Source organism: Amphiura filiformis, chromosome 12 (assembly GCF_039555335.1).
Source record: "Amphiura filiformis chromosome 12, Afil_fr2py, whole genome shotgun sequence".
NCBI classification, from domain to species: domain Eukaryota; kingdom Metazoa; phylum Echinodermata; class Ophiuroidea; order Amphilepidida; family Amphiuridae; genus Amphiura; species Amphiura filiformis.
The window spans coordinates 26,026,110-26,052,075 of record NC_092639.1 but is presented as its reverse complement, the minus strand read 5'-3'; the positions used below and the strand labels follow the sequence as shown (position 1 = coordinate 26,052,075).

Sequence of the window (25,966 nt, the reverse complement as noted above, 5' to 3'; positions counted from 1 at the left end):
ATTTGCCATCAAACTGCATCATATATATCAAATTAAAGCCCTTGAATAAAGAAAGCCAACACTGAAAACCTTTTTGTCATAGCACTTTCCGTAGCAAAGATACATCTTGTCAAAGATTGATTTTCATCAAAAAGATTCTGCTAGCAAAATTCCTCAAAACAGCATTTCGGGGGTGTTTCTAGATCTTAGTCTCATGACGATAGCAGCTATTTTTAATGGAACTGCTATCAAAATACCTCTAAAATTCCATGTGCGAGTGTTATCACAAAAAAATCATATATTTGGGTCACTCAAGTGAAGTATAGACAACATATTTATGTAGGTTTCCTTGAGCTAGCAGTTCTTTTAAATTTCTATGTAAATATGTATTGCCGGTTTAGTTAGGCCATTTTGGCTGACTAGCAAATTATATGTGTTAACTGAGCTTTCCCTCTCATACCTACATGATGTGTGGCTCGCTCACGCATTATATGCAATACGAAGTATTGCTGCGTGGAGACTCGCAACTATAAAGTAATGGTCATTTTTTACTCTGTTCAAAACGTGACATGTACATGTACACCAAATACAGCCCCCAAAATGGTCTACTTTTAGCGTACCTCAGGCTCAACTCCGAAACAGTTTAGTTAGTCAAGTTAATAAAAATGTGATCCCCAACCCTTTGCTTACCTTTGGACAAATTTGTAGCAGTCTCTGTGTCAAAGAATGCCCAGTACAAACATAGAAATGGCCACATTGCTTCAGTCCCGTTAATGAATATTTCTTCCGTACTCCAATGGTTCCAATACTTGTACCAAGACCGCGCCTGAAACGATACCAGCGAATGAAGCGTTTCTAGATGATTTCAAGAACACCACCCCTTCCTACACCACCAGTTGAAATCAAACTCAAAACTTCCTGTGTAATATTCCTCAAAGCAACATGTAACTTCATTAATACAAAATTGAAATCCTAGTATGACCCGTTATCGAAAATTTTGTTTGATAAATGTCAACAAAAGGTAATTTTTTTCATGAGCAGAATCCATGTGGCAAAATGGCGGCCCTAAGGCCGTATAAAATTAATATTTTGGTTCTCGTCCAGAGGATTTTCATGAATTGATGAGGGAGGGAGGTGCTTTTTTTTTCCAATGTAAAATCAGCATTATCAGTAGTTTTCGGTCTTTTGACCTTTTTGAACGGTACATGCTATACATTTTCTGAATCCTTATGAATATGACCAGAGGAACAATTTGACTCAATTTGATGAAGTTTGAAATTTGACCCCATGTAAAGTTCAAAGACCTTTCCCCCACCCATGGGACAATATTTTGTCTTGGGAACAACAAAATGTGTGTACTTAAGTAGCCTAGAGGGACTTTAAGGATTACAAAGAAATAGGATAGAAAAATAAAGCATTCATACTTGTTTCATTTGATCGCATGAAATTGGCTTTTAAGAGAAGTTCAAGGGTTCTTGTGTCAAATGTCGACAGTAATAAACAGTAGGGCCCCTATTCACTATGCCATTGGGCACAATACATGTACAAAATTACAATCATTTCAGAGAAAATGTCAAATATGTCACGCTTAATGTAGGCCTATGCCATGTGCATTGTGTTATGTCATTTGAGATGGAAATAAATCTGAATTTTGGCTGATTGAAAGAAACATAGGAAAATGAGGAACAAGTACAACAGCAATTAATGTGTTTTTCTTTATTTTCTTACAGATTATGATGGCTATGATGAAGTGTATGGACACTCAGTAGAGGATGATACATATGGTGTATCACCAGGAACAGGTAACATTATTCTCACAGCAAAGGATCCAGGGGAATAGAGGAACAACATCCAGGGGGGGCTGCAGTCATTAAGAAAGTTTAGGTGGTACTACACCCCTTGATAAATTTGTGACTATTTTTGCATTTTCTCAAAAACTAATAAAACACTGGTAACAAAAGTTATGTATATTATAGGGGCAAGGAATCCAGTTACTACACTGGAATTTCAGTGACTCAAGACAAGTAGTTATTGATTTATTGATCAAATATTGGTTTCCCTCATTTTTGACTGTAACTCCACAACTGTTGTCTGTGCTGATCTGATGAAATACAATTTTCAGTGCAGTAGTTGTAGTCATTGCCCATATAATATACTATATCTTACTTGTCACCAATGCGCTATAATTTTTGAGCAAAATGCAAAAATAGGCACAAAATTGGCCAGGGGTGTAGTACCACCTTAAACCAAACCACACAACTTAATAGTTTTAGCTATGGGGTCTGTGGCTGACATTGGTCTCCTTTCAGTGCCAACTGATCAGGGGTAAAATTAAGTGGGAGACGGGAGCCGTTTGGCCCCTGCAATGGCCCCTGGTTCCATCTCAATTTTAGTTGACCAGGGGACACTTTTCTAGTGAACCAAAAATATCAAATTACAAGCAAATAGTGATTATTTAACTCATCCAGTACATCTTTATTTTTTATTGGCCCCTTGGTAATTGGAAATGGTCCCTGGTTCTTCCAAATCTTGGTGAACCAGGGGCCACTTTTTTGCCAAAGTGGCCCCTGGTTCAAGCTCTCTTATTTCACCCTTGCAACCGATGTTATTAGGATGTTGGAAGGGTCATGTGATCTGGGCTAAAATGTGACAAGATCGGAATGTTGTATGTTTTTGGAAGGTGGTTGCGTCCTCTGTCCGATTAGGTCACTGTTGGTACTCCTCAGCATAGCTTCATTGATGCCACACTTGTACCAGTTTAGGTGTTCATTGTATAATTTGAGTGTTACATTAGTCAACACCTTTTTTGAAATTGTTCCTCAACAGCTGAAGAGTTTTTATACCGACGTAGCTACCATGAACATCATCTGGGGAAATATATGGATAAAATAGGAGAGGGAGAAGAGGAAGATGAAGAAAATACCTTGGCTGACTCCAAGACATATCAGAAACCCAAACTGAATGATGTGGATGAAGGTAGGTCACTGCAGGTGCTTGACCTGGGTATATTCACAACAGTTGTGGGTTCTCAATAACAAAGGACTATCACTGGGCACCCATCAGGGCACAGTTCTTTAACCCCAATACATTTGTACATTCATTGAATAACAAAAACTCATACTCAAATTTTGCACTATGGTTGTTTATTGAATTTATTGAACTATGCCATTGGGATGAGGCCATTGTGGTCCATAGTGTATAGACCTTTTCAAATTGAAGTATTCCGAAGACAGCTACTGTTTGTTTATGGATGGTCATCAACGCTTACACAAACGCAACTATTCAGCCTGACCACAAATCTGCATGAAAGACACGATCAAGCGTTGGGTATGTCTTGTGTAAGAGATTGATTTTTTTCCTTGCCAAAAATCAATTTGTCCAAATATAAAATGCCAAACAATTACGAACAGTTGCACTTTTCATTCCATTTACTGTCATAATGTGAAGGCCAGATAGCGCAGGTGTTAATCAATATGTTAGGAAAAACCGGATGACCCCATGTTGACATCGGCTAAATAAGCTGTATTTTCTATCAAGATAAGCTTACTGAATAAATACCGCTCTTGATTTGAAATGGTCGATTCCATATGACATGTGCCATACCCATGTGGAAGGTTAAGAAAGAGGGAGTATGTTTTTCTAATGATATTAATTGGCAAGGCCTAATTGTTTTGAAACCCATGATGCTCCGCCTGTGTAGGGCTTTACCTAGAGTTGAGTTTATCAAATGGAAGTTAACCAATTGTTTATTCTATTTGAAACCCATACTCCCTCTGGAGGACTCATTCTAAGTCTTCCACAGGGGAAGTGTGAATTTGAAATGGAATAGTCCAATAAGAAGGATTACTCGAATTGTGATTTGAATTTGAAATAAATAAAAACAGAAGAGTACGAATAAGAAGCTGGAATTTTATCACTGCAACCCAGCCTTCTCTGAATCACACTTGTTTCCAAATTTTTGAAATGTTTCGCAACAAAAGGGCTTTGAAAACTATGTAGACCTAAGCTCTTTGAATTGTCTCTAAATCTAAATTTGTTATTGTGATCCAGCACTCCAAATCAAGAACATGATATTGAAGAAGCCAAGCCTTGACATTTGCCCTTGTAAAGCCATCAATTGCTCCTGGTCCTTGTAAAATTCACATGAACACTGGTTCCAGTTTTCATGCAGTAATGCTGGGATGCTGTATTGTATTTGCAGAAAAAAATTTACTATTTGAAAATTGCTCCTGTTTCTTCAGAAATTGCTCCTGAATCTTGTAAAATCCAGGTGAACCAGGAGCAACCATGTTCAAAAACAAATCGCTCTTGGTTCCAGTCTGCGTATTTCAAGGCTTGCAAGAAGGGTGTCTTACGATTTTGATGTGATCCAAACACAAGGAAATAATTCCCACGCCGGAATTTTCAGATGGTACTCCATCTTTTATCAGTGTGTGAGTGACTGTTTCAGGTCGCGATGGTAAGGGTGTCTTACGTAGAGATCCATTGAATATTCCCTGTTGGGTAACCGTAATCATATCCTTTTCTCAACCGCTTTAAAAACTACAATGAGAGGTCATATGTTTTTAAACTGTAAAGAGATGAAAACACATTGTTTACTGTATTTTCCGTTCAGGTTAGATTCAGCAACAATTAAGTATAAGATCAGATGCTGACATTTTAGCCAAGCAATTATAGTGATTTTTCTGGGGTTTTTTAACTACTTTTTTAAAAACCAAGATTTTATAAAAATTGATCGGTCAAGTAAGCGCACCTTACCAATTTGTTATTGCCTAATCGATAGTAATTTACAAAGCATACAATCTGCATATATTTTTTACGTATTGCATTCTACATATTCCAACCAATATTATGAAATTCTTTTGCTCAACCATCACATGCGATGTGCTTTACTTATAGTTTGTGAGTTGCATCTTGAAGCTTTAAGGCAATAGAAACAAAATAGTTCGATATTTCGATCAACAATCGATGCTAGGTAGATCCTTTTTATTTATGAAATCAATTAATTGACTGTTGTTAATTGTGATAACATGTGAATCTTTGCCTGTATTGATATTGACCAATACAAATTTAACATTAATTCTGATTAATTAGTTGTTAGTTCATTAAGAAGCATCGAAACAGGATCGACGGTCGATCCAAAGATCGAACAAATTTGTTTCTGGTGCCTATGTAACCAATCAAAGTGTCAATCTTTGCAGCTCGACTACAGTCTTGCCTCGAAGGTATTCGCAATGTAGTAGGTGACGGCACCCCAGAGCACATCCTGATAGAAGCAGTGCTGAGCAGTCATTTTGTCATGGACAAAGCAATAGACGCCATCTTGAATCAAGAAGAAGCAAGCAGCAAGGACAGTCAACACAGTAAAGGTGAGACCTCACAAAATGATTCATTTCCAAATTCAGATACGGTATTTCTTGAATAGTCGCCCCCAGGGCATTGCTTTTTCCAAAAGGGGGCGTTTATTAGAGGTCATTTTTAGAACGATACATGTATTCCCGTTAAAATCATTAGGTAAGCTTAAAACTCATGTGAAATGACGAACTCTGAAGTTAAGAACGCTAACTTCCGGTTCACTTCTGGGTTTCCGACCACATTTTCACCAATTACCGACGCCATTATCAACCATGTGTGAGCTTTGGTAAGCTTACTACACGAGGTAGCATGGAGATATCAGTATTTTTGAAACATCGTGGACGGTTGATGGGGGTGTTTATTTGAAGTGGGCGCCTATTCAAGGAAATAACGGTACTGACTTTAAAAATATTGCTGCGTAATAGTGTGTTAATTGTGCTGTACCTCACACACATTTACATCTGAGACGAAAATACCTAAAGGTGTTTTCGCCTCAGACCTACATGCTAGTGGCAAGTGACTTAACTGTTTGGCAGATAAAATTTATTTCAAGTTTAAAATTGTTACGGTTTATTTGAAAAATATGAAAAAGTTTCCCAAGTTATCATTTTGAAATGTCAATTGGAAAAGCATTGAAACCATGTTTTGCCCAGCGTGGTGCATTCCGTGATGTGATATGTTTATTTATGGTAATCATATCCAGAATAAATACATCTGTGTCCATTTTCTTTTCTTTTAATGTCTAAACTTTTCTTATTGTGTCATTTTGTACTAATGAATTGCCCATTTTGTGTGTTTTTATTCCATATCTGGGTAATTCCTTCACTGTGTTCACCACTTTGACTGATTATGTCCATAAATCCTTGGCTGCATGACATCTTTGGCTGTGGTAAGGTAAGACGAGAATAAAAGTAAAGTGTTGGGACAGGGGAAGTCAGACACATTGCATGATGGGGAAAGTGTACATGTACAAGATCGTAAGGGTGAAATGAAAACCCCTAATGGTGTAACAGATAAGGCGAAGATACAATCCCATGGTGCACTGGGGGAGTTGGCAAGAAAAAGCAGTACCTCACCTTTATCGCAAGGTGGTAGTAGCCTGAATCCAAGTAATAACTCGCTTTCTAGTCTCATGCAAAAGCAAACAGGGAGTGGACCTATTAAACCCCTAACTGGGCAGGGACTTAGTCTATCGCCTCTAGCTCAGTCGCACCTGTCATCGCCCCCTCGATCACTGGGTAATACCGGCGGAGTGGGAGCGCTTGGCCAATCTGGTGAGACAAATCAGGGACTGAGTCTATCATCTCTTGCCAAATCGAACCTCTCATCAGCCTCTCAATCATCAGGAAGCCTACATGGGTTAGGATTACCGCTCTCATCAAAGTCACTAGTGGGTGGTGGTCTGGGTGGGCTTGGCCAACCTACCCAAACCAATCAGGGCTTGAGCCTATCTTCTCTGGCTAAGTCGCACCTGGGATCCACTTCCGATCCAAAAATATCATCCTCATCAAGTATCCCAGTTGGTGGTTGTTTTCCTGTACAACCAAGTCCCCCGATAGCATCTCAAGTAGGTTTAGGTGGAGCATCATTAGCCACCTTGGCTTCAGATCACCTTGGCACACATTCCAGTCTCCAATCCATTCCTACTATTGGATCAGTAAGCCAACCACAGACCAGTCTATCTAGTCTTGCTGGAGCACAAAGCGGTCTACCCTCAGGTGCAATCTCAGGTCTTTCAAACACAAAGCCACCATCTCGTCAGTTAGGTTTGAATACTACCTTAAATACTCAAATGTCAGCATTATCCATTTCACAGCAAGGAGGACCATCAATAGGCACTGGGTCTGAGAAGAAAGGTCTATCACTTGCTGATTTAGCTTCACAACATTTATCATATCAAGAACAAACAGGATCAGGAATAACTGGTTCAGCAGAGAAAGTTGATATTTCTGTATCTGCTCTAGCGGGAGGTGCTTCTAAGACTCCACCAGGGGCTGCAAGTTTAGACTTCCAGCAAAAATCAAGTGTTCCTTCTCTGCTATCGCTATCCCAGATGAAATTGTCAGAACCTCTCAAGTCTCATTCAGCAGGTCATCGTCAAATGGATGCCTCGCAGGTGAAGAAAGTTGCATCAAGACCACCGCCAGGATTTGCAGTTGAAAGCCGGAAGAGAACCAAGTTGTCTGCACCACCTGGTTTCAAACCACATCAAGCTGAAAGTGAAAAGTCTGGAAGTGTTCCAGTGATGCATGATGATGTTGCATCTGAGAAAAAGAGCAGCACTGAATATTCATTAGGTCGTTATGCAAATACTTTAATATGTAAGCCTTCCATATTTGGTAGGATTCTAACTTCCGCATATATTCCCCCTGATTCAATTGTTCATCGCCTGAAATCGCACAAGGTCGGTAAAGTAGATCCGGATCAGATTCAGCCGCGAGATCAAGGAAGGGTATTACACCGGCAGTTTTCCTACGAGCGTCAGACGTCCATAGGCTCGGCAGGCGATGATGCAATGGAGACTATTGTGCCTTTTGATTTCTCGACACCATCACCGGACGATATAATCAAAGCAAGACAAAACAGGGCGTTTGTTAGCGGTGGCCGTTAATAGCTAGGAAGAAAAAAGTAAAAACTGTTTGCTGTAGAAGATATAGGTACTGTTGTATTGGTTAAAGACTTTCTACACATTTAAAGAGGAAACAACACATCTGGATTTACAAGAACCCAGCATTTTATGGCAAAACAGACCAGACCAGTGTAAAAGAACAAAAGCCCAAAGTTATACAAATAAGTTCCAGTGATATCCAGCGATATCTTGTAGGGCTTCTGAACTGAAATCATTATTTTTGGGTCTAATGAACTCAAATTGAGCCAATTTTGTGGAGCTATCAAATAAAAATTCTGATATTCTCTTAAGAGCCACAATTTTTGGACTTTTAATCAACGTAGGGCTAAATATTAACTGGAACATGATCCTTACAGGGGGTCTTCGGAATTGCTAGGGAGCCTAATATACCTGTTCCACCATTTCATGTCAGTACCCTCAGATGGTATTATGCCCTTGTAGCATCAACTCATTATTAGCTATAAAATAGAAATAAATTAGACTTTAAAAGAATTCTTATTCTTTATGCATTTTAAGATTCCAGATTATGCAATTAAATATTTAAAAATGAAAGACATTTATCAATATGATAGCACTTTTTGAATTGTTATATATAATTTTTTTACCATTAATTAAACAATTATAGATATAGACAGGGTTGTAGCTAGCCAAATTTTAGTGCCGGCTAAAATTAAGAGAAAATTGAATCAGAATGCCAATAACTTGACAGTAATGGCATTTGACAGCTGTTTTGAGGACATTTTGTCATTTTAGTGCTGGTCGGCAAGACCTATAATTCCCTTGAGTGCCGGTCAGTCAGGCTGAGTACTGGTTACTGCCGACCAGCGCCAACCACTGTGGCTACAACCCTGTATATGGAACCCAGAAACAAAGTAAGAAAAGTGGAAAAAATAAATAAATAAATTATTATCTATAAGATTGCAAGAAAAAGAATATGGCAGATGTAAGCTTTGATATTTGCTAAACAGAGCAGAGCTCTAGTAAATTTGATAAGATAGTGTATTTTCTACAATGGTCTTTATTATTGTTAGCAGTAGATTCCAGGAGAATAATTCATCACATTTGATCATAAACCAGGAACAATGGGCCATTCCATTTAAAATCCACACTACCCCTGTGGGAGAATTTAGAAATATCTTCCACAGGGGGATTATGTTTTTCAAATGTAATTGGTCAGGGTTACTTATTTTGAAACTCATACTCCCTGTGCATTATGGCTTTACCTACATCTTCCACAACTGGGGTGAGTATTTCAAATGGAAGTTAACCAATTGTCTGTTGTATTCAAAACACATACTCCCTCTGTGGAAGACTTTAACTAAACTTCCACAGGGGGTAGTGTGGAATTTAAATGGAATGGCCCAATGGTATTACTCTTCAGCTCGGTTCATTGATATGCCTGTGTCAGCTTGTGTAATAGTGTTACAGGGAAATTATCTTACAATCACAGACTATTCACCAGCAGGTAATGGCCCATCATCATCTGTTAATTCTCTCCACGCGGGTGTCGACTGCAGACGACAAATTAAAAAAAATTAAAAAAATTACAGAATTGTAATTTTTCACTACCATATTTGGAATCAGCATGAAAAATGCATTAAAATGAGTACAAACAAGCCTAGTATTGGTTCAGTGGTTCTTTAGATAGCTTTTGATATTTTGAGAAAATATCTCAAACTTGGACTTTTTATGTTGAAGGCTATGGCTAGCACGCAGAGTATTAATGAGGGCCAATCATTCCATGAAGTGCGACAAACGTAACTGCGATACCGCATATTTTTACGATCTTTCGCATAAACGCAAAGACATACAACGCTCTATTGTGTAACGCGATGGCACACTGCGCTGGTGTGATTTGTTAGACACACACACTTGAACGATCGGCCTTGATGAATATGCGAGAACTCACAGCATACAAAGCACAGGGACTTTGGCCGTTGGTGAATAGTCTATAGTAGTCTGTGCTTACAACACTAATATTGGTGATCTTACAACACAAATATTGATGCAGAAGGTTGGCATTTCATTACTGCCATCAATTTAGTTTTTCACATTTAAATATCATGTGAGTGTGGATATGGAATGACGTCTCACTTACCTGGTCGAATAAGGTATATTGCTGATCGAGATCGATGGGCAAACGTGATGCATATTGGGAATGAAAAGGGCTCAAAAGTTATAGAATTCATCACACGAGATTGCGAATTTGAGCCCTTTCCATTCCCAGCATGCATCACTTTTGCCTATCGAGCGCTATCAGCAACATACATTATAGGGCCACAAAACAATGGCATTGGAAGTGGGGGGCATTAGGGGCAAAGTGAATTGGGGGGGGGCAAAATCAACAAAATTTACGCTAAATTACCGCAAAAAGTAGAAATTTTCGTAATTTTTTGGGGTTTTTTTGGGGGAGGGGGAAACAGGGGGGCAAGAGTTCTGACTGCGGGCATTTTCCCCCTCATGCCCCCCGTGGTGCCGCCACTGGGCATTGGGTGGCCAATCTGAGTCGTACATAATGATCTGGGTATCTAAGTATGTGATGATGAGAGATGATGGGTTGGTAGTACAAAGGATTTGTGATGCACCAGTAGTGAAGATAAAGATAGCTAGAAGCTGCCCACATGTCTGCTGAATCCAAGTTTAGTTTAAATCTTTTCCTGTAAAACTTTCACAGAGAGAGTCAGTACAATGTGGTATCACAATTTTGCACCACACTTTTAAAGTTGTATCGCAACAGGCAAATTTTTGGGTGCAAATTGCACTGCGATAAGGCTTATTTTGAACGCTGAAGCTAGCATTATAAACGTAAACATCAACAAAAATTTACCCCTGACTATAAATCACATTTTCTAAAGCTGCATCATGTACCTAAATTCAAAATTTCTCTCACTCCGCACAATTTAACAGTAAGCACCTTTAGAACATGTTGATGTAATTTCAGGTCAAGCAGCAAGCTGCATCTTAATTTGTAAGCCAATATTGCAAATTGTGTGCGATTCGCTCGCATTTGTAAAGTTTGTACCTATTATAAAGTTTAGTCAGTTGTATGATTCAAACTTTTGTCTCACCGGTCCTCCCCCTCTGGGTACCTGCGGGTATATATATCACTATATAGTTTGTGGGTTGTGGCAAATAAGTTGTTAAAAAGTTTGGGAACCGCTGGAGTATGTGAAAGTATGATCCAGCTGAGCAAGCACTCTCATGCATAATATCAATAATACTGAGACACCGTAAATAGTTAGCATATGTGCTTTCTATCGAGCACTTTTGAAAACATGAAATTGTACACAGTATGCCGCTTTACCAACTGAGCTAATAGGTTAAGACACACATTTGCAGGTTTACTTGTTCGTGTATAACTATGTGTATCGATGATTTGCTCAAAACCCTTTACACTTTTGTGGATGGGGCTCTTCATATTTGCATGTTTTAAAAGCGCTCAATAGTAAGCACATATGCTAACTATCGAGTTTTTAGGGTATAGGCATATCATTTAAAAGCATGTTGATCATGTATCACATACAATCACTTCACACAAGGCAGGCCTGTGTGTTGTGTATCAATTTCATGTGTGTCCACAGTTTTAAAAGCGTTTTTTATAAACCTACACCTGCATGTGCCATTTTTTGGAAAGTCACATGTTACTTCAATTGAACCCAGATATGAAATAAACATTAGGTTAGGGAGTGTTCAGAAATACTTTGGCTTGGTAGGTAGCAACTTGCACTTGCATATACATGTTGATCTTCTTCTGTAAAACCTCAGACTTCTCACCCCCCCCCCCCCTTGTTTAAGGATGTAGCACCCCCCCCCCCACCCTTTTAGTATTTTACTCTGTATAAAGAAAAATAATGCTTGCTTTGGATTTGCACTTAAGTACTTAGTTTGTAACTATTTACTCAAAACAAAGAACTATTTCAGGAAAACCTCAAATCTGGAATAATGGAAACTTTTTACACTTATTTGACAAATTGTCTGCACTTATGTCGATGTAGCTAGGGCATGTAAGTTTTTCGAAAGAAAACAAAAATGTCCCGTCCCCTCTGAGAAGTTAAAAACTGTTTGTCTCTCTTCCAAAGGGTCAAAACCAATACTTTGCCTGGCCCTCACCAATATATTTTTGAACACTACATGTACCTTTTTTGATTTTTGACAAAAAAAACTCGTACTAATCTACAATCCAGGAAAAAAATAGTTGGCACACTTGCACTAAACAATGGAAATGTGTGCCCTATCAAAATTGGAGAGGCGAGTGAAACATGCATGCAATATATGTGAAGTACAGACTACCCCCTATATCTCACCCTTCCCCACTCCCCATCTTTCAATGTTGGAGGGTCTCAGGGACCTGTTGACAAAATGGCTTGGTCCAACATTGAATTGGGGGAGCGGGGGAAGAGATATACCAAAAGACAGGCAAAGTGTGCCAACCTTTTTTTCCTGGATTGTAGAATTAATTACAACAGGGTTCAATTAAAATGTGTTGACACTTGACATCCCAATGAATGGTTTTATTTACAATGTTATTTTCTTTTAAATTTAAATGAATATAATTAATAATAGTAATGATGTTTTTTCAGATCTGCATATTCAAGACATAATCAGGGTTAGAATTTGTTGCTTTGCAAGAAACCAATTATATTCTTGCCTAAAGGATTTTATTGGAATATTAGTTCATATGTACAACATTTGTAAGAATCTATAGTGCATATAGACGCTTATTAGAAACAATACGGTAATGATATTAAATTTAGTATTTAGCTAATTTGCTTCTTTTGAAATCTTTGAGTGTACTCTGAGATCCTTTTGCCATAGCCTGGTTCTCCTTGCACTGATTTGTACGCATAAAAGTGCAGTTGCATTCAAGTCGTGCTCTGAGTTTACGCCACTTTTCGAGCTTAATATTTTGTCAACTCCTGACATGATTTACATCAAAAATCCACCTTGAGAAATTGGCTTGTTTTATCCGTTGTAAAAACAATAGAAAACAAAAGCTTTGACTCACAGTAAGTGCTCGTATTATGCAGATTTCGTATTATTTATCTCGTATTAAACAGTTTCTTTTTTACAGTAAATAATAGGGGGAAATCGGGACCACGCGTGACTGTTCGTAGTAAGCGGTTTCTCGCATTAAGCGATCTCGTATTAACGAGTTTCCACTGTAGTTATGATCTTTGGATATTGCTTGTGGAAGGGAAACTAGTGTTCATTTGCGTTGTTTCACGATGCACCAAGCAGACTATATTATTGTTAGTATATGCTTGCTTGTGATTTGTCATCATTTGTGTATGCATGGGCAGATCTAGGGGTGTAGCTAGAGGGCTACCCACCTCTCTAAAAAAAAGGGGAAAGAGTGTATATAGAAAACCTGTTCAGATATAGTGAAAATACATGATTTTGACACTCTTGTTTGCAAACTTTCAGAATCCAGGGGGACTCCCACTTTGTGTCTCCCCCAGAATCGCCACCATGAGAAAATAAAATTTTCTGATCTTGTCCTCCTGGAACTACACCGGCCTGATATAATATGATTATGCTGATACAGCTCATGCTGTCTAAGATTACAATTTATTGTTCCTGTCTGCCTTGCCAAAATGTTGCCAGTACACTGTAAGTGACACTCCAATATCGCAGATACATGTATATATCCTCTATAGCATTTTGCTACTATGTGGAACCTGCCTTCTGCAGCCTAAAACTATTGTGTGCCCTGATATATGTTTTCTACAACTAAGTTGAGTAATTAATGTCTAATATCAACTTTATATGAGTAAATCATGGTGGTGTCATTCAAACACTAATGTTATGCAACAATGTGTAAAAATGTAAAATATGCATGTGATGTGTTCACTGTTTGTATATAAGTGAAAATGTGAATGAATAAATTGAAATTATTTTGTCTCGAAATAATCTTGAGTTGAAATTCTTCTTGTACTAGTTCAGGGCTTCCCAATTTTTTTCCCATGACCTAAATTTCATAAGAAATATCATTTCCGTTTAGGAAAATCACTAAACGTTTAAATTACAATTACATTTTTTTGGCCAAGAAAATAAACTATTGGAGTTGATTCCAAAACAAGTCAACAATGATTGATAATAAATGCTGGACCCTTATAAAACAATTTGAAATTATTTAAGAAAAGCGCGCACTGAATTTCAAAAGTGCACACCGTATTTTCACTGGACTGTCCTTCAATCACAGTTGTTTGATGGGATCATTTATTAATTTTTCAAACAAAACATGTACAACCAAATTTTAGGCTTAACAGCTAAAAGTGATATCATGCTAATGTATACAGATGCTTTTGAGTCATTCTCAACTTTAATTTCCCCTCTTTTATTTATTCACTTTTATAGTATTTTTTTTTTTTTTTCGTATATAAAATGTATTTGTTAATGACAAAATTTGTTGCGCTATTTAGTTACTGGAAATTACTCTTTCAAGCTTTTAATACAAATAATTCCTTTTATTGTTTGATAACATATGTTTATAAAATTTCCTTCTGGCTTGTTTCACCGATTCCAGCTGTTTTAATGGCAGTATTAATCACCTAACCCTTGCAAATAAAGAAATATGATTTAGGATAAATAGCGCCATCTATAGTTTGCATTTTAATAGTTAATAATGAAGCCAATTCTATACATATATCAAACAACCGTGCAATAGGTTTAAAATTGTAATGAATGGTGACATTCATTTAATGCGTATTGAACATCTCCCCAAGTATTATTTTGAATCATGTTATTCTTATGTTGCTAGGAGCTTCCAATCACATTGACCTCCCTACAAGATCACATCAAAGGGTACCTCAGGTCAGAGCAAATGACCTGTCCATGTCAAAGGTCACCGGAGATGTGACCCGCATGAGCTTCCCAGCCACCAAGAAACCTGTTACTGGCTTCTACATAGCAGATGATGACAGTGGAGGTGAGAGAGTGGCTACACCGCCTAAAGTTACCTCCCCCACAAGGAGATCAAGTTTACCTGTGCCTCCTATGGCTGGAAGGTTACTAGGGTAAGTCGGCAAGGTCCGATTTCTCAAAGCTTCCTAAACCAGTAGGCTAGCCCTATTTATCTTTCCAAGTGATGTATGAAGTGAAATTGTACGCACTAATTGGGCTTAAAGGGGTACTACACCCCTGCCCAATTTTGTGACTATTTTGCATTTTTCTCAAAAATTATAGAGTATTGATGACAAGTAAGATATGTATATTATAGGGGCAAGGACTACAACTACTGCAGTGGACATTTTATTTCAGCACAGATAACAGTTGTGGAGTTAGTCAAAAATGAGGGAAAACCAATATTTGATCAATAAATCAATAACTACTTGTCTTGAGTTGCTGAATTTTCAGTGCAGTAGTATTGTAGTCCTTGCCCCTATAATATACATATCTTACTTGTCACCAATGCGCTATAATTTTTGAGAAAAATGCAAAAATAGGTATAAAATTGGCCAGGGGTGTAGTACCCCCTTAAGCCAAATGGCTTAGGAGCCTGGCCACTAGCCATGCTTTGAGAAACTGGCCCTAAAAGTTCAGTGTTAGAAATGGGCTATTCCTGTTGAAGTCCTTGCATCCCCTTTCCTTAATCTCCCACATGGAGTGTAGATTTCAAATGGAGTCGCTCAATCAGGTAGCCCCATTTGAAATCAACACTCCATGTGTGGAAGATTATTAACCCTAATGCCCTAAGTGCTTTTTGGTGACTGAAAAGGAAGGAATAAAGGGAGAAAATGAACAATAGCAAAGTTGGGTTTTTTTTTTTTTGGGGGGGGGGGGGATTCGAACCCAAGACCCCTAGCGACTGGTAGCCACAGGTATTTTGCTGGCCCTGCCATTGAAATGGTGGGTATATCACTTTGGGTGATTATGTCACCGCACCACATGGGATGCATGCATGTGCAGTATTTTGTAGTACCTGGGAGTGTTAGTGTTGTCTTCCACATAGGGGATGTATTAATTTCAACTGAAATAGTCCAAAAAGTGAAATTTCCTATTTGAGACCATGATTAGACAAATGAGGGGTATGATATCAAACAAAAGCAGTTCAAAATTGCGACACCCGCAGCATACTGAAGGTTTAATGAGTTCAAACAAGTATTGGTCTGGCCTTTTATGAATTCTATTTACTAAGTTCATTAAAACCTCTTCAACAGCTGTAATTTTGGTTTTAGCATTTGTCAAAAGGTAAAGGAGATGATCCTGTATAAACAGTGATCGGAGTGCCCATCTCTCTTTCATTGGCGATTGGGCCCGCAGACTCCTCCATGTAATGTTGCTATAGGGGGATCGCTACACCTCCTCTACAGCGAGTCTGTTACCTTCCCAGCATTTAAGAATGCCGATACCCATTTAAACACCTGGGTGGAGAGGAGTAATCGAGATAAAGTGCCTTACTCAAGGGCACAACACGATGGCGTCGCCGGGGCTCGAACCCGCAACCTTCTGATTATGAGTCGGTGCCTGTTCTGCTGTTTTTGTATTATGCTTGTTCTCTAATGTAATGTATTTTATTATGATCTCATGTGCATGTAATTTCCAGAAATGGATTAATAAAGTTTAACTTGACTTGACTTGAGGCCACCGTGCTCCCCCTTTGTCAAGAGACAACAGTTTTAAATTGGAGAATAAAGATATTGTTTTTAGCTACTGTTGTACATCTACATGTATTTTCTCGGGATCCGCCATCTTGTGGGTACTGCAGTTCTGCATGTCATGCGTGAGACATTACGCTCCCCCCAATTACGTGGAAGTCGCTGCGCGTGATGCACCTCTTCAGTCACGTATCAACACGGTGATCTTAGCAACAAGGCACTCCGTACCCACAAGGTGGCGGCGTTGACGTCACAATGACTACCTCTATTGGTTCAGATATGTATATTGCGTTGATGTTCATGTTCATGCGCTGTACCATGTTATATTGTGTCAAAACACGGCTAAGAACCAATAAGATTGCAGGAACTTTCTCAAGTGTTTAAGAATGACTGGTGGACAGGTGGGAAGACATTGACCTTTGATATGTATTTAATAAAATTCAGTTCCATAATTACCTCGATTGGAAAGACTTAACAGATTGTTTCCTTGACTACATGTAGACTGGGTAACATCAATGTTCTGGTATTCTTTGTATACATAAATTTTGACACATTTTGCAAAAGTATGCATATTTGAAAAGTTTCACATTTGTATCAATATTCATTATATATATATAAGTCAGGGGCTTTTAAAAAGGTTGGAAGCTGTAATGGCTCTGTATGTAGCAAACCTATTCAGATCCGCTAAAAGTGGGTGATTTTTACCTCCTTATTTGCACAATTTTCCGACCCCTCAGGCTTTCCCAGAGTAGCAAATTTGCCATTCAATTCTAACCAGCAAAGCAAGCTTGAATTTTTTTCAGGAGCAGTGCCCCTCCTTCAAAACCTGGATTCTATTAATGAAGTTTCAATTTTGTTCAAATATGCTCTTTTCCAATGTTGCTTGGAAATATTGTTCATAACTCTTGATTTTATCATACTTAATTACAGTGATTCAACTGATAGGCTACCCAAGGTTGCCAGTACATCTGATCTAGGAGCTATGGGAGGGTCAAATTCCAGGCCTTCCAGTCGACCTACCAGTCCATCAACAGGAAGGAGGGATTCTAAGGTTGCCAAATCAGTAAGTTGCTTCCAGTGAAACCTGTAGCAGAGATGCCACACCTCCCTATTTTAGAGGGAGGCTGCCTATTTTTGTAAACATTTTTGTCCATTTTGACACCCAAATTTGGCAACCTCCTTATTTCTGGCAAGTTTTGTGCCTTTGTAATTTTGAAAACCTCCCTGTTTTTTTGTTTGAATCCTCCCTATTTTTTGGATGTTAATGTTGGCATCTCTGCTGTAGTAAAGGATCAGGTTTTCTGACTAATCGCACATTTCAGGACTGCAGCAGAGGAGGCTTAAAGGCATTCCTACAATTCACTATGATTGGGAAATATGATCAATATAACCTAATTTTAAAGGCAAAGTCCCCATTGCCACACACACAAAATGATCATTTTAAAACTGCAGCCAACGAGCTAATAGTTGAGACTTATAACTTATATTTGACTTTCTGACAGGAAACATTCATATTGTCCCACTGCATTAATTTTATTCATAAGTCTCAATGTTTTGAATATTAAATAAAAGGATGAAAACACCAGATAGTTGCACACAATCTCAATGCAAGTTATGGTCAACTGTATCACATGTGTACAAAAGCCAGACATACCAAGGTCAGAAACCCCATTGGGTTATGGGAATGCCTTTAAACATCCTCTGGGACTGCAGATCGCCATGTCTCTATCAATAACTAGAATCCAAAAATGCATAGAAGATCAGGGGTATATTTCACGAAGCATTATGATGCACACCTGTACGGGGGGCATGCTGCAAATGTGGGTCTTATTTCCATGGCCTCTGGTATAACAATGGCTCCCTTTCCTAGGTATATTTTGTTATTAAAATGGACATTAGTATCAAGAAGACTTATATTGAGCTAATCTGTAACATGGTAAGAATGGCGATAGCACTAATATATGCTGCATTTTGGTTTGTTAAGGTCTGTTCATACTACGCAACAATTGAGGTGTAGTGCGTTGCCGATATATCAATTACTTTTTGCCGCAACTCAACGCAACTCGTCGCATTTCCAAGTTAAAATGTATCTAACTTTATATTGCAATGCAGTAGTTTGCAGTACGGTGCAGTGCTGCAACGCACTGCATCGCAAAGCAATTGCGGCATAGTATGAACGGACCTTAACCCAGGTGAAAATTTTTCATGGAAGACAGTAGTTCTCAGGGGTGTTAAGAAAACAAGTATGATTTCCTAATGAACTGGGATGCCCACTAATTTGTCAACATGTTCATTATCATTGGATCGCTTTTATTGACTAAAATTTAGATGTCTGCTTTTGTCATTTATACAATTACATCTCAAGTAAAACATTGAATATTCCACTATAAGTGATTTTGGTTTATATTAATATATTTTTGACAGAGCATTGACATTGCCAAAGAATATGCAAAGAGACAATCATCTGGTAAAGAACTGATCAACCTTGTGGTCATAGGTCATGTAGACGCTGGTAAATCCACACTCATGGGACATTTACTCTATCTACTGGGCCAAGTTAATCAGAGGCAGATGCACAAGTATGAGACAGAGTCTAAGAAACAGGGCAAGGCATCATTTGCATATGCATGGGTGCTGGATGAGACTGGAGAAGAGAGGGAAAGGTGAGGAAGAATTAAAAACGATTAACGCTGGTTTCATACTTTCTGCCGTTTGCCGCTGAGCGGCGTGACGCTTCATCATGCCACTTGCACTTTTCCGCAAGCGGAATGGCACACTGCTGAGCGGCAGCAGCATGACTCTGAAAGCCATTATTGCCGTTCAGCACCACTCCAAAATCGTATTTTGTTGTCATACGTCACAGCGGCACCGCTCCGAGTTGACTTGAATTCAACTCCCAGCGATGCTGCCACTTGGGTAAAGCGGTGGAGTGGTCGATATATCGGTTTGCCGCTCATCACTGCTTTCTGGTTCGATTGCACAGTGAAGCAAAATCATCTTCACAGCGGCAAAGCAACAGGAAAATATGAAACCAGCAGGAGACTTAAAATTGAGTCTTGAACTCCACCATGTTGGTGCATTGCTCATTGAGGGCAAAATTGTGTTTCTCAGGATATTTCAGCATTTACCCTGCAAATTTTGATTTAAAGCCATATTGTAACATTGGTTGAGGAGGACGCCCTCAATATGTTTCAAAATTCTATTTTTTAGACGATTGTAATGTACTTCATTAATGTTTGATTTACTTGTACTTCATTTAAGTTTAGTTTAAACTAACATACCCTGAATCAAGACTTCAGGTGCTGCGGTTTTGTCAAAATCCGAGATTTTGAATAAAGCGCAGGAACCGTTGTTTAATTTTTACCATGGAAATATTATTAGAACGCGTATGCGATGTTCATAACACAGTACGAACATGGCATGTGGGACGGTCATACACACATCAAAGGACCGTGCTGTAGCACAACCGATGGAGTGACACACATTGACGACATCGGCGCTGGTAGTAAATTCCTATTTTCTTTGCTTTTACCTCACTTGTTTGGGTCAAAATTAAAAGGGGACATATCTGACAGTAAAAGCTAACATTTTATGGAAAATAAATACTAATCTATTTTTTTATGGAAATGTTACAATATGGCTTTAAAGTGCATGCTTGTTTGCATTGTTCCAATGAGGCAAGCTAAGCACCTGCGAATGAAGTCCAAACTTATGGGATGTTCAAGCTTAAAAGAGGCCAATTATCTTTTGATTTGGGGCTAATTTGGGAAAAGGTGCTAATTAGGTTGAAAACTGTATTACAATTTATATCCACTAATTAGGCCATCTTAATATAATAGTTGGCCTCAAAGCCTTTCCAAATTGAAAACCCAATGTGGAATGCATTTTTATTATACAAACTTTGGCACAAGCTTTTTTGACCAAAATACACCAGGGAATATGCATGCATATTTTCACTGTGTTCAAGATGAAAAATTTGATTGAGATTTACAACTTTTTACGCCTGACGATAAAGACGAGAGATTTTTGTGTGGTGGGTTATGAAGGAGACAAAAAGAAGCTTGCTCAATCCAGAGGGAATAATGTTCACAAAGCGCATGGGGCTTTGAGACAAACTATTAGATTAAGATGGCGTTCAAATACAATCATTGTGCTTCCATGACAATCTGTAACAAACCCACCTGATACATAATTAAGGGATCTGGCAGACATGCCAACTAGTACAGTTTCACCGTATTTTGTACGGTAAAACGTGCAAAATACGGTAGTACGGTCACCCCCAAAAAAATACGGAATTCCAGAATTTTGACCAACATATTAAAATGTTGTGTCTTAAAAAGATAAACAGCTGCAAGATTAGACTATCGACTGAATTACTGGTATCATTTGACCACTTTCTTGGTCTGTTAAAGTGGTTACCTACATCGCTTTTTCTCTCGACTTTTCGATGATGCATGCACATTAAAAAATATTATTTAATAGGCGTACAAGATGCTTTCCGAAATAATTTTCTTCTGACTTGCAGATTTTTCATGCACATTAATATTTTTTATTAACCACCTAATGCTATGTCTTCTCTGAGGGTATTTAGTTAACTATTTAGCTCTATTGGTGCAAAAGAATAAGCCTACAAGAAGGTTTCCGACCTCCTTTTACTTCCGACTTTCGCACGATGCATGCACATTAATGAAATATTTATAGGCCTACAAGATGCATTTCCGAAATAATTTTCTCCTGACTTGCGGATGCGGATTTTTCATGCACATTAATATTTTTATTAAGCATCTTCATCTAACTGCTACACATGCTATGTCTTCTGGAGGTACGAGGGGGTATCCAAAAGTTTTTGACATCACCAAGAAGTGAAAGAGCTATACCGATGAAATTTTGTCAGTGTAATCACTGGACCTTATGTACATTATGGTCCAAAAATGGTCTCATAAGTATGTTTACTTTCTTTACAGGTGGTGCTAGATGGACAGTAGGCGCATAACCTGCAAAATGGTGAAAATTGAGGCACGCAGTGTGATTAAGTTCCTGCATTTGAAGGGTTAGGCCTACAATGCTCGGAAAATCTATGATGAAATGAAAGCAATCTACGGTGATGATTGCCCATCATATGGCACTATTGCTTTATGAAAAAGGAATTTCCAAACTGGCCACATGTCCCTCACAGATGAGCCAAGAAGTGGGCGTCCATCACTTACGGGTGATGCGGCCACAGTGAAAAAACTCAAGAAAGTGGAGGATCTTATCATGAAAAGGTTATGCGCCTACTTCCCATCTAGCGCCACCTGTAAAGAAAGTAAACATACTTATGAGACCATTTTTGGACCATAATGTACATAAGGACCAGTGATTACACTGACAAAATTTCATCGGTATAGCTCTTTCACTTCTGGGTGATGTCAAAAACTTTTGGATACCCCCTCGTATTTAGTTAACTATTTAGGTCTGCAAAAGAATAATCCTACAAGATGCTTTCCGACTTTGTTTTCTCAATGGTGCAGAAGTGCACATTAATATTTTTCTTTACATAGACAACTGCTATACCCAGTACAGTATTCTAATTGACATTGGCATTAAACTGTTTAATTTATTTTGGAAACATGAACAAAACCTGATGTTAGACTGATACTATAATGATGATGATGATGATGATGATTCAGATGATCAATGATTTTCTGAACTTAAAAGTTTTAACAAAGCATGCTTCTAACAATATTAGAAGTAACAAAACCCAGTGTTTCCAGAAATATATCAATTTGTTTGGTCTACATACTTTATCCAATTTCGTGAGGTCAAAGGTCACATACAAGGTCAAAGGTCGACTGACGTCACCAAATCTTTTAATAATTAATTTTCAACTGTGCATCACACAGGGGTAGCGCTAGAACTAAACACTCCAGTGTCCGCAGGGACCCCCGAACTTGCAGAAAATTAAAAGGTAGGGGGTCCGGAGTAGAGTTTGGTGAGTTCAAATTGCACAAATGCAGCATAAATAGTATGTGTGCAATAGTGTTAGATTGAAAAACTGGGGCTCTGCAGGGACCCCTGAACTTGCAGAAAATTTAAAAACAGGGGGTCCGAACTCTATTTTGGTGTCCGGGACCCCAAAAAGCAACCTAGCGCTACCCCTGGCATCACATATCCATATCCGAAAATCAGCTGGATCGGTCATGTAATTAAGGAAATATGACGACTTTAAGATGGCTGCTTTCCATGTAAAGTATAGCAAAGTAGCACTTTCAATGAGTGATAACTCGTAAAGGAAGCATCTTTCTGTATTGATTTATTACTTTGATGGAATGGTTCTTTGGTATTGCCAAATTTGATTGCAAATTTGTAAGGTGGGCCCTGAACCCCGGCTGTTATGTGCTCCCTCGCAATTATGTGTTCTACTTTTGGGGTTTCTGAAGTTGGCATGTATGCAAAAGGTACATATTTAAAAAATACGGTTTTAGGGTGCAAAATACGGATTTTTGTTCTTCTGAATACGGAAATCTGGATTTCAAAGTTGGCATGTCTGATCTGGAATGAGCGTTTTGACAGTATTTTTGTGGGACATGAGAGCACATCAGACATCCAATTGCATTCTGAATACGAAGAATGTCTTTCTGATATCAAATAATTTTCATATTTTGAAATTCACGATATAATACAAATTTTATGACAAATTATTAAAATTTGATATTTTTCACAATTTTGATATATAACAGTTCTCGAAGTAAATTTTATAAATCTAATGACATATTCTTAAAGTGTATGTAGCTGGGAGGAAAAGCCGAAGATCAATTGAAAATTTTGACCTTTCATATTGAAGATATAGATTATGTTCCCAAAAATACCTAATTTTTTTTGGTTTTTTGTGTAAAAAAAATCCATATCTTCAATACGAAAGGTCAAAATTTTAAATTGATCGTCGTACCTACATACACTTTAAGTATAAATCATCAGATTTATAAAGTTTGCTTTCAGTACTGTTAAATATCAAAAATATCAATTTTAATCATTTGCCATAAAATGTGTATTACATTGCTAATTTCAAAAATCAAAATTATTTGATATCAGAAGGGCATTCTTCATATTCAGAATGCAATTCGAGATGTCTGATGTGCTCTCATGTCCCACCAAAAATACTGTCGAAACGCTCAAAATGCTCATTCCAGATCCCTTAATCCTGTAAGTTTACTCCCTCTTTTACAGGGGTATTACAATGGATGTTGGACTAACAAGGTTTGAAACGCCCAACAGGATAGTAACTCTATTAGATGCTCCGGGTCACAAGGACTTCATACCAAACATGATCACAGGAGCGGCACAGGTAAGCTGATCAGGATACAAGGCACAGTGTCAACACCCTGTATTATAAATATATTTTTTCATAGCTCCATACTCCGTTGGTGAAATCAATATTCTATTGTTGACATAGATAAAGAAAGTTTACATATGCATTGTGAAATACATGTGTGATCGAATATTCAATACAAGCACCTGGATTTTAGGTGAATGGGCTATTTGTGTTCCTATATAATTGTAATTCTCAAAATTAAATATATCACAATTTTAACTTACGATTTAAAAATTGTTACGCCAAAAATGCAGTAAAAATGTATCCGGAGCCGACAGCAATGGTCGCTAATTAGTGTATTTAATTTCAAGTTAGTGTATTAAAAACAAAACCTGGGGTTTACATCAAAACAAATCGAATTTCCTTGTAATAGCAACACCATATGGGATACTAGAGCATGCGTAAATCGTAATAATTTGTAGAATAGAACTTGGTGGTATCTCACATGATAGTCGTACTATGCTTAGCATGAGTCGCTCGGCCTATCTCGAACAAAATCGCCATGCGTAGCTATTGAAAAACGAGAGGATTCGCCGTACTATCACAGCAATTTTTGACACAAAGATATAGGGATGATGACGCTGTGCAAGGACCTCTGTAAATAATATGCTGCTCCCACAAGTGGAAGGATGGGGGAAGTTTTAGGGGAAAAGATGTAAAATCTCAGTAAATTTAGAACTTCAAATGAGTGTGCAAAGCCAGATGTAAAATCTCAATGAATTTCGAACTTCAAATGAGCGGGGAAAGCCACAAGTGGAAGGATGGAGGAAGTTTTAGGGGGAAAGATGTAAAATCTCAATGGGCATAGGCTGTTGAAATCCACAAAAATTCAGTGATTTGAACAAGATATTTCAATATACAAAACCGAGTTTATCTTGCCAGTTTCATAACAGCTTAAATTTGCTCTTGACGAATTATTATATTTTGTACTTTTTTACCTTTATGTAGTGTTCTTCGCAGGCATTTTGCAATGCACTCCTGGAGGCTGCCTGTTAAGAACCTGTGTTAGAAGTTTTCAAAACCTGCTGGACTTAATATTGTCAGCCATTGAAGTGAATGGAATTTACATTGTTGTATATTGTTTTTGGTTCTGTAGGCAGATGTAGCAATATTAGTTGTCAATGCCACAAACGGAGAATTTGAATCTGGGTTCGAGTCCGGTGGACAGACAAGAGAACACGCTCTTCTAGTGAGGTCATTGGGTGTCACTCAACTAGCTGTAGCGGTCAATAAACTGGACACAGTAGACTGGTCCAAGGATAGATTTAAGGACATTACCAGCAAATTACGCCATTTTTTAAAACAAGTTGGCTTCAAGGTAAGACAGGAGGCATATCGATTGCTGAGTGCCAGAAGTGGGTAAGTGCTATAGCTGCCATGTGAATATTTGGTGATTTACACACAGTATATTGTATTGATCCGCATGTAAGTACACATGGCAGCTATTACACTTAACCTACTTCTAGCACAGAACAGAATATGATTTAATCGCTAAATTAAAGGCCTACTCAGTGATTTATCGTAAAGAATATTTTGTCTAGCTGCACTACCAGATGATCAACAATAATTTATATTATATAAAGTCGTATTTAATCACATTACAGTGGCAGCGCCAGGAAATTTTTTCAGGGGTGCATGGGGAGGGAAAAGTGAATTTCAGGGGGCAAAATCAACCAATTTTGCTCAAAATTACTGTTAAAAGTGGAAATTTTCATAATTTTGGGTTTTTACTGCCCCCCCCCCCTCCACTCACAATATATCATGTCTACTTGCATAAAACATGTAAACAATCTGTTCTGAAAGTGTTCACTTGCTATCCTTGGTGTCTACTGCAAGCACCGTTTCATGCGGAATTTGACAGCCTTGTGCGATATGAAAAGGACAGAAGTAACAAAAGTACTGTAAAATCATGTAATTTAGCTAGGGATTGAATTTCACTAGAAGTCTTAATTCACTAAATTACATTGGCTTGTAAGCATGAATTGCTGGATTAGCGAAAAATTAAATACCCACAAATATTATGGTCATTGGCAATTAGCGAAATTAAGTATTAGC

General features: G+C 38.1%; 1 protein-coding gene across 2 annotated transcripts in view; it reads left to right on the top strand.

The window, feature by feature from the left end:
• The window catches only part of LOC140165990 (HBS1-like protein), a 51,907-nt gene that overhangs the window by 6,303 nt on the left and 19,638 nt on the right, over positions 1-25,966 (top strand). Inside the window, exons 2-9 of one of the 2 annotated variants that reach the window (XM_072189350.1) lie at positions 1,710-1,781; positions 2,806-2,955; positions 5,181-5,348; positions 14,724-14,979; positions 17,491-17,623; positions 18,985-19,223; positions 23,767-23,884; positions 25,008-25,229. In XM_072189350.1, the coding sequence (XP_072045451.1) occupies positions 1,710-1,781; positions 2,806-2,955; positions 5,181-5,348; positions 14,724-14,979; positions 17,491-17,623; positions 18,985-19,223; positions 23,767-23,884; positions 25,008-25,229 (1,358 nt within the window). Of the gene's footprint in view, positions 1-1,709; positions 1,782-2,805; positions 2,956-5,180; positions 5,349-6,233; positions 10,274-14,723; positions 14,980-17,490; positions 17,624-18,984; positions 19,224-23,766; positions 23,885-25,007; positions 25,230-25,966 lie in introns of those variants that run through there. The other variant, XM_072189352.1, reaches the window with a different exon arrangement.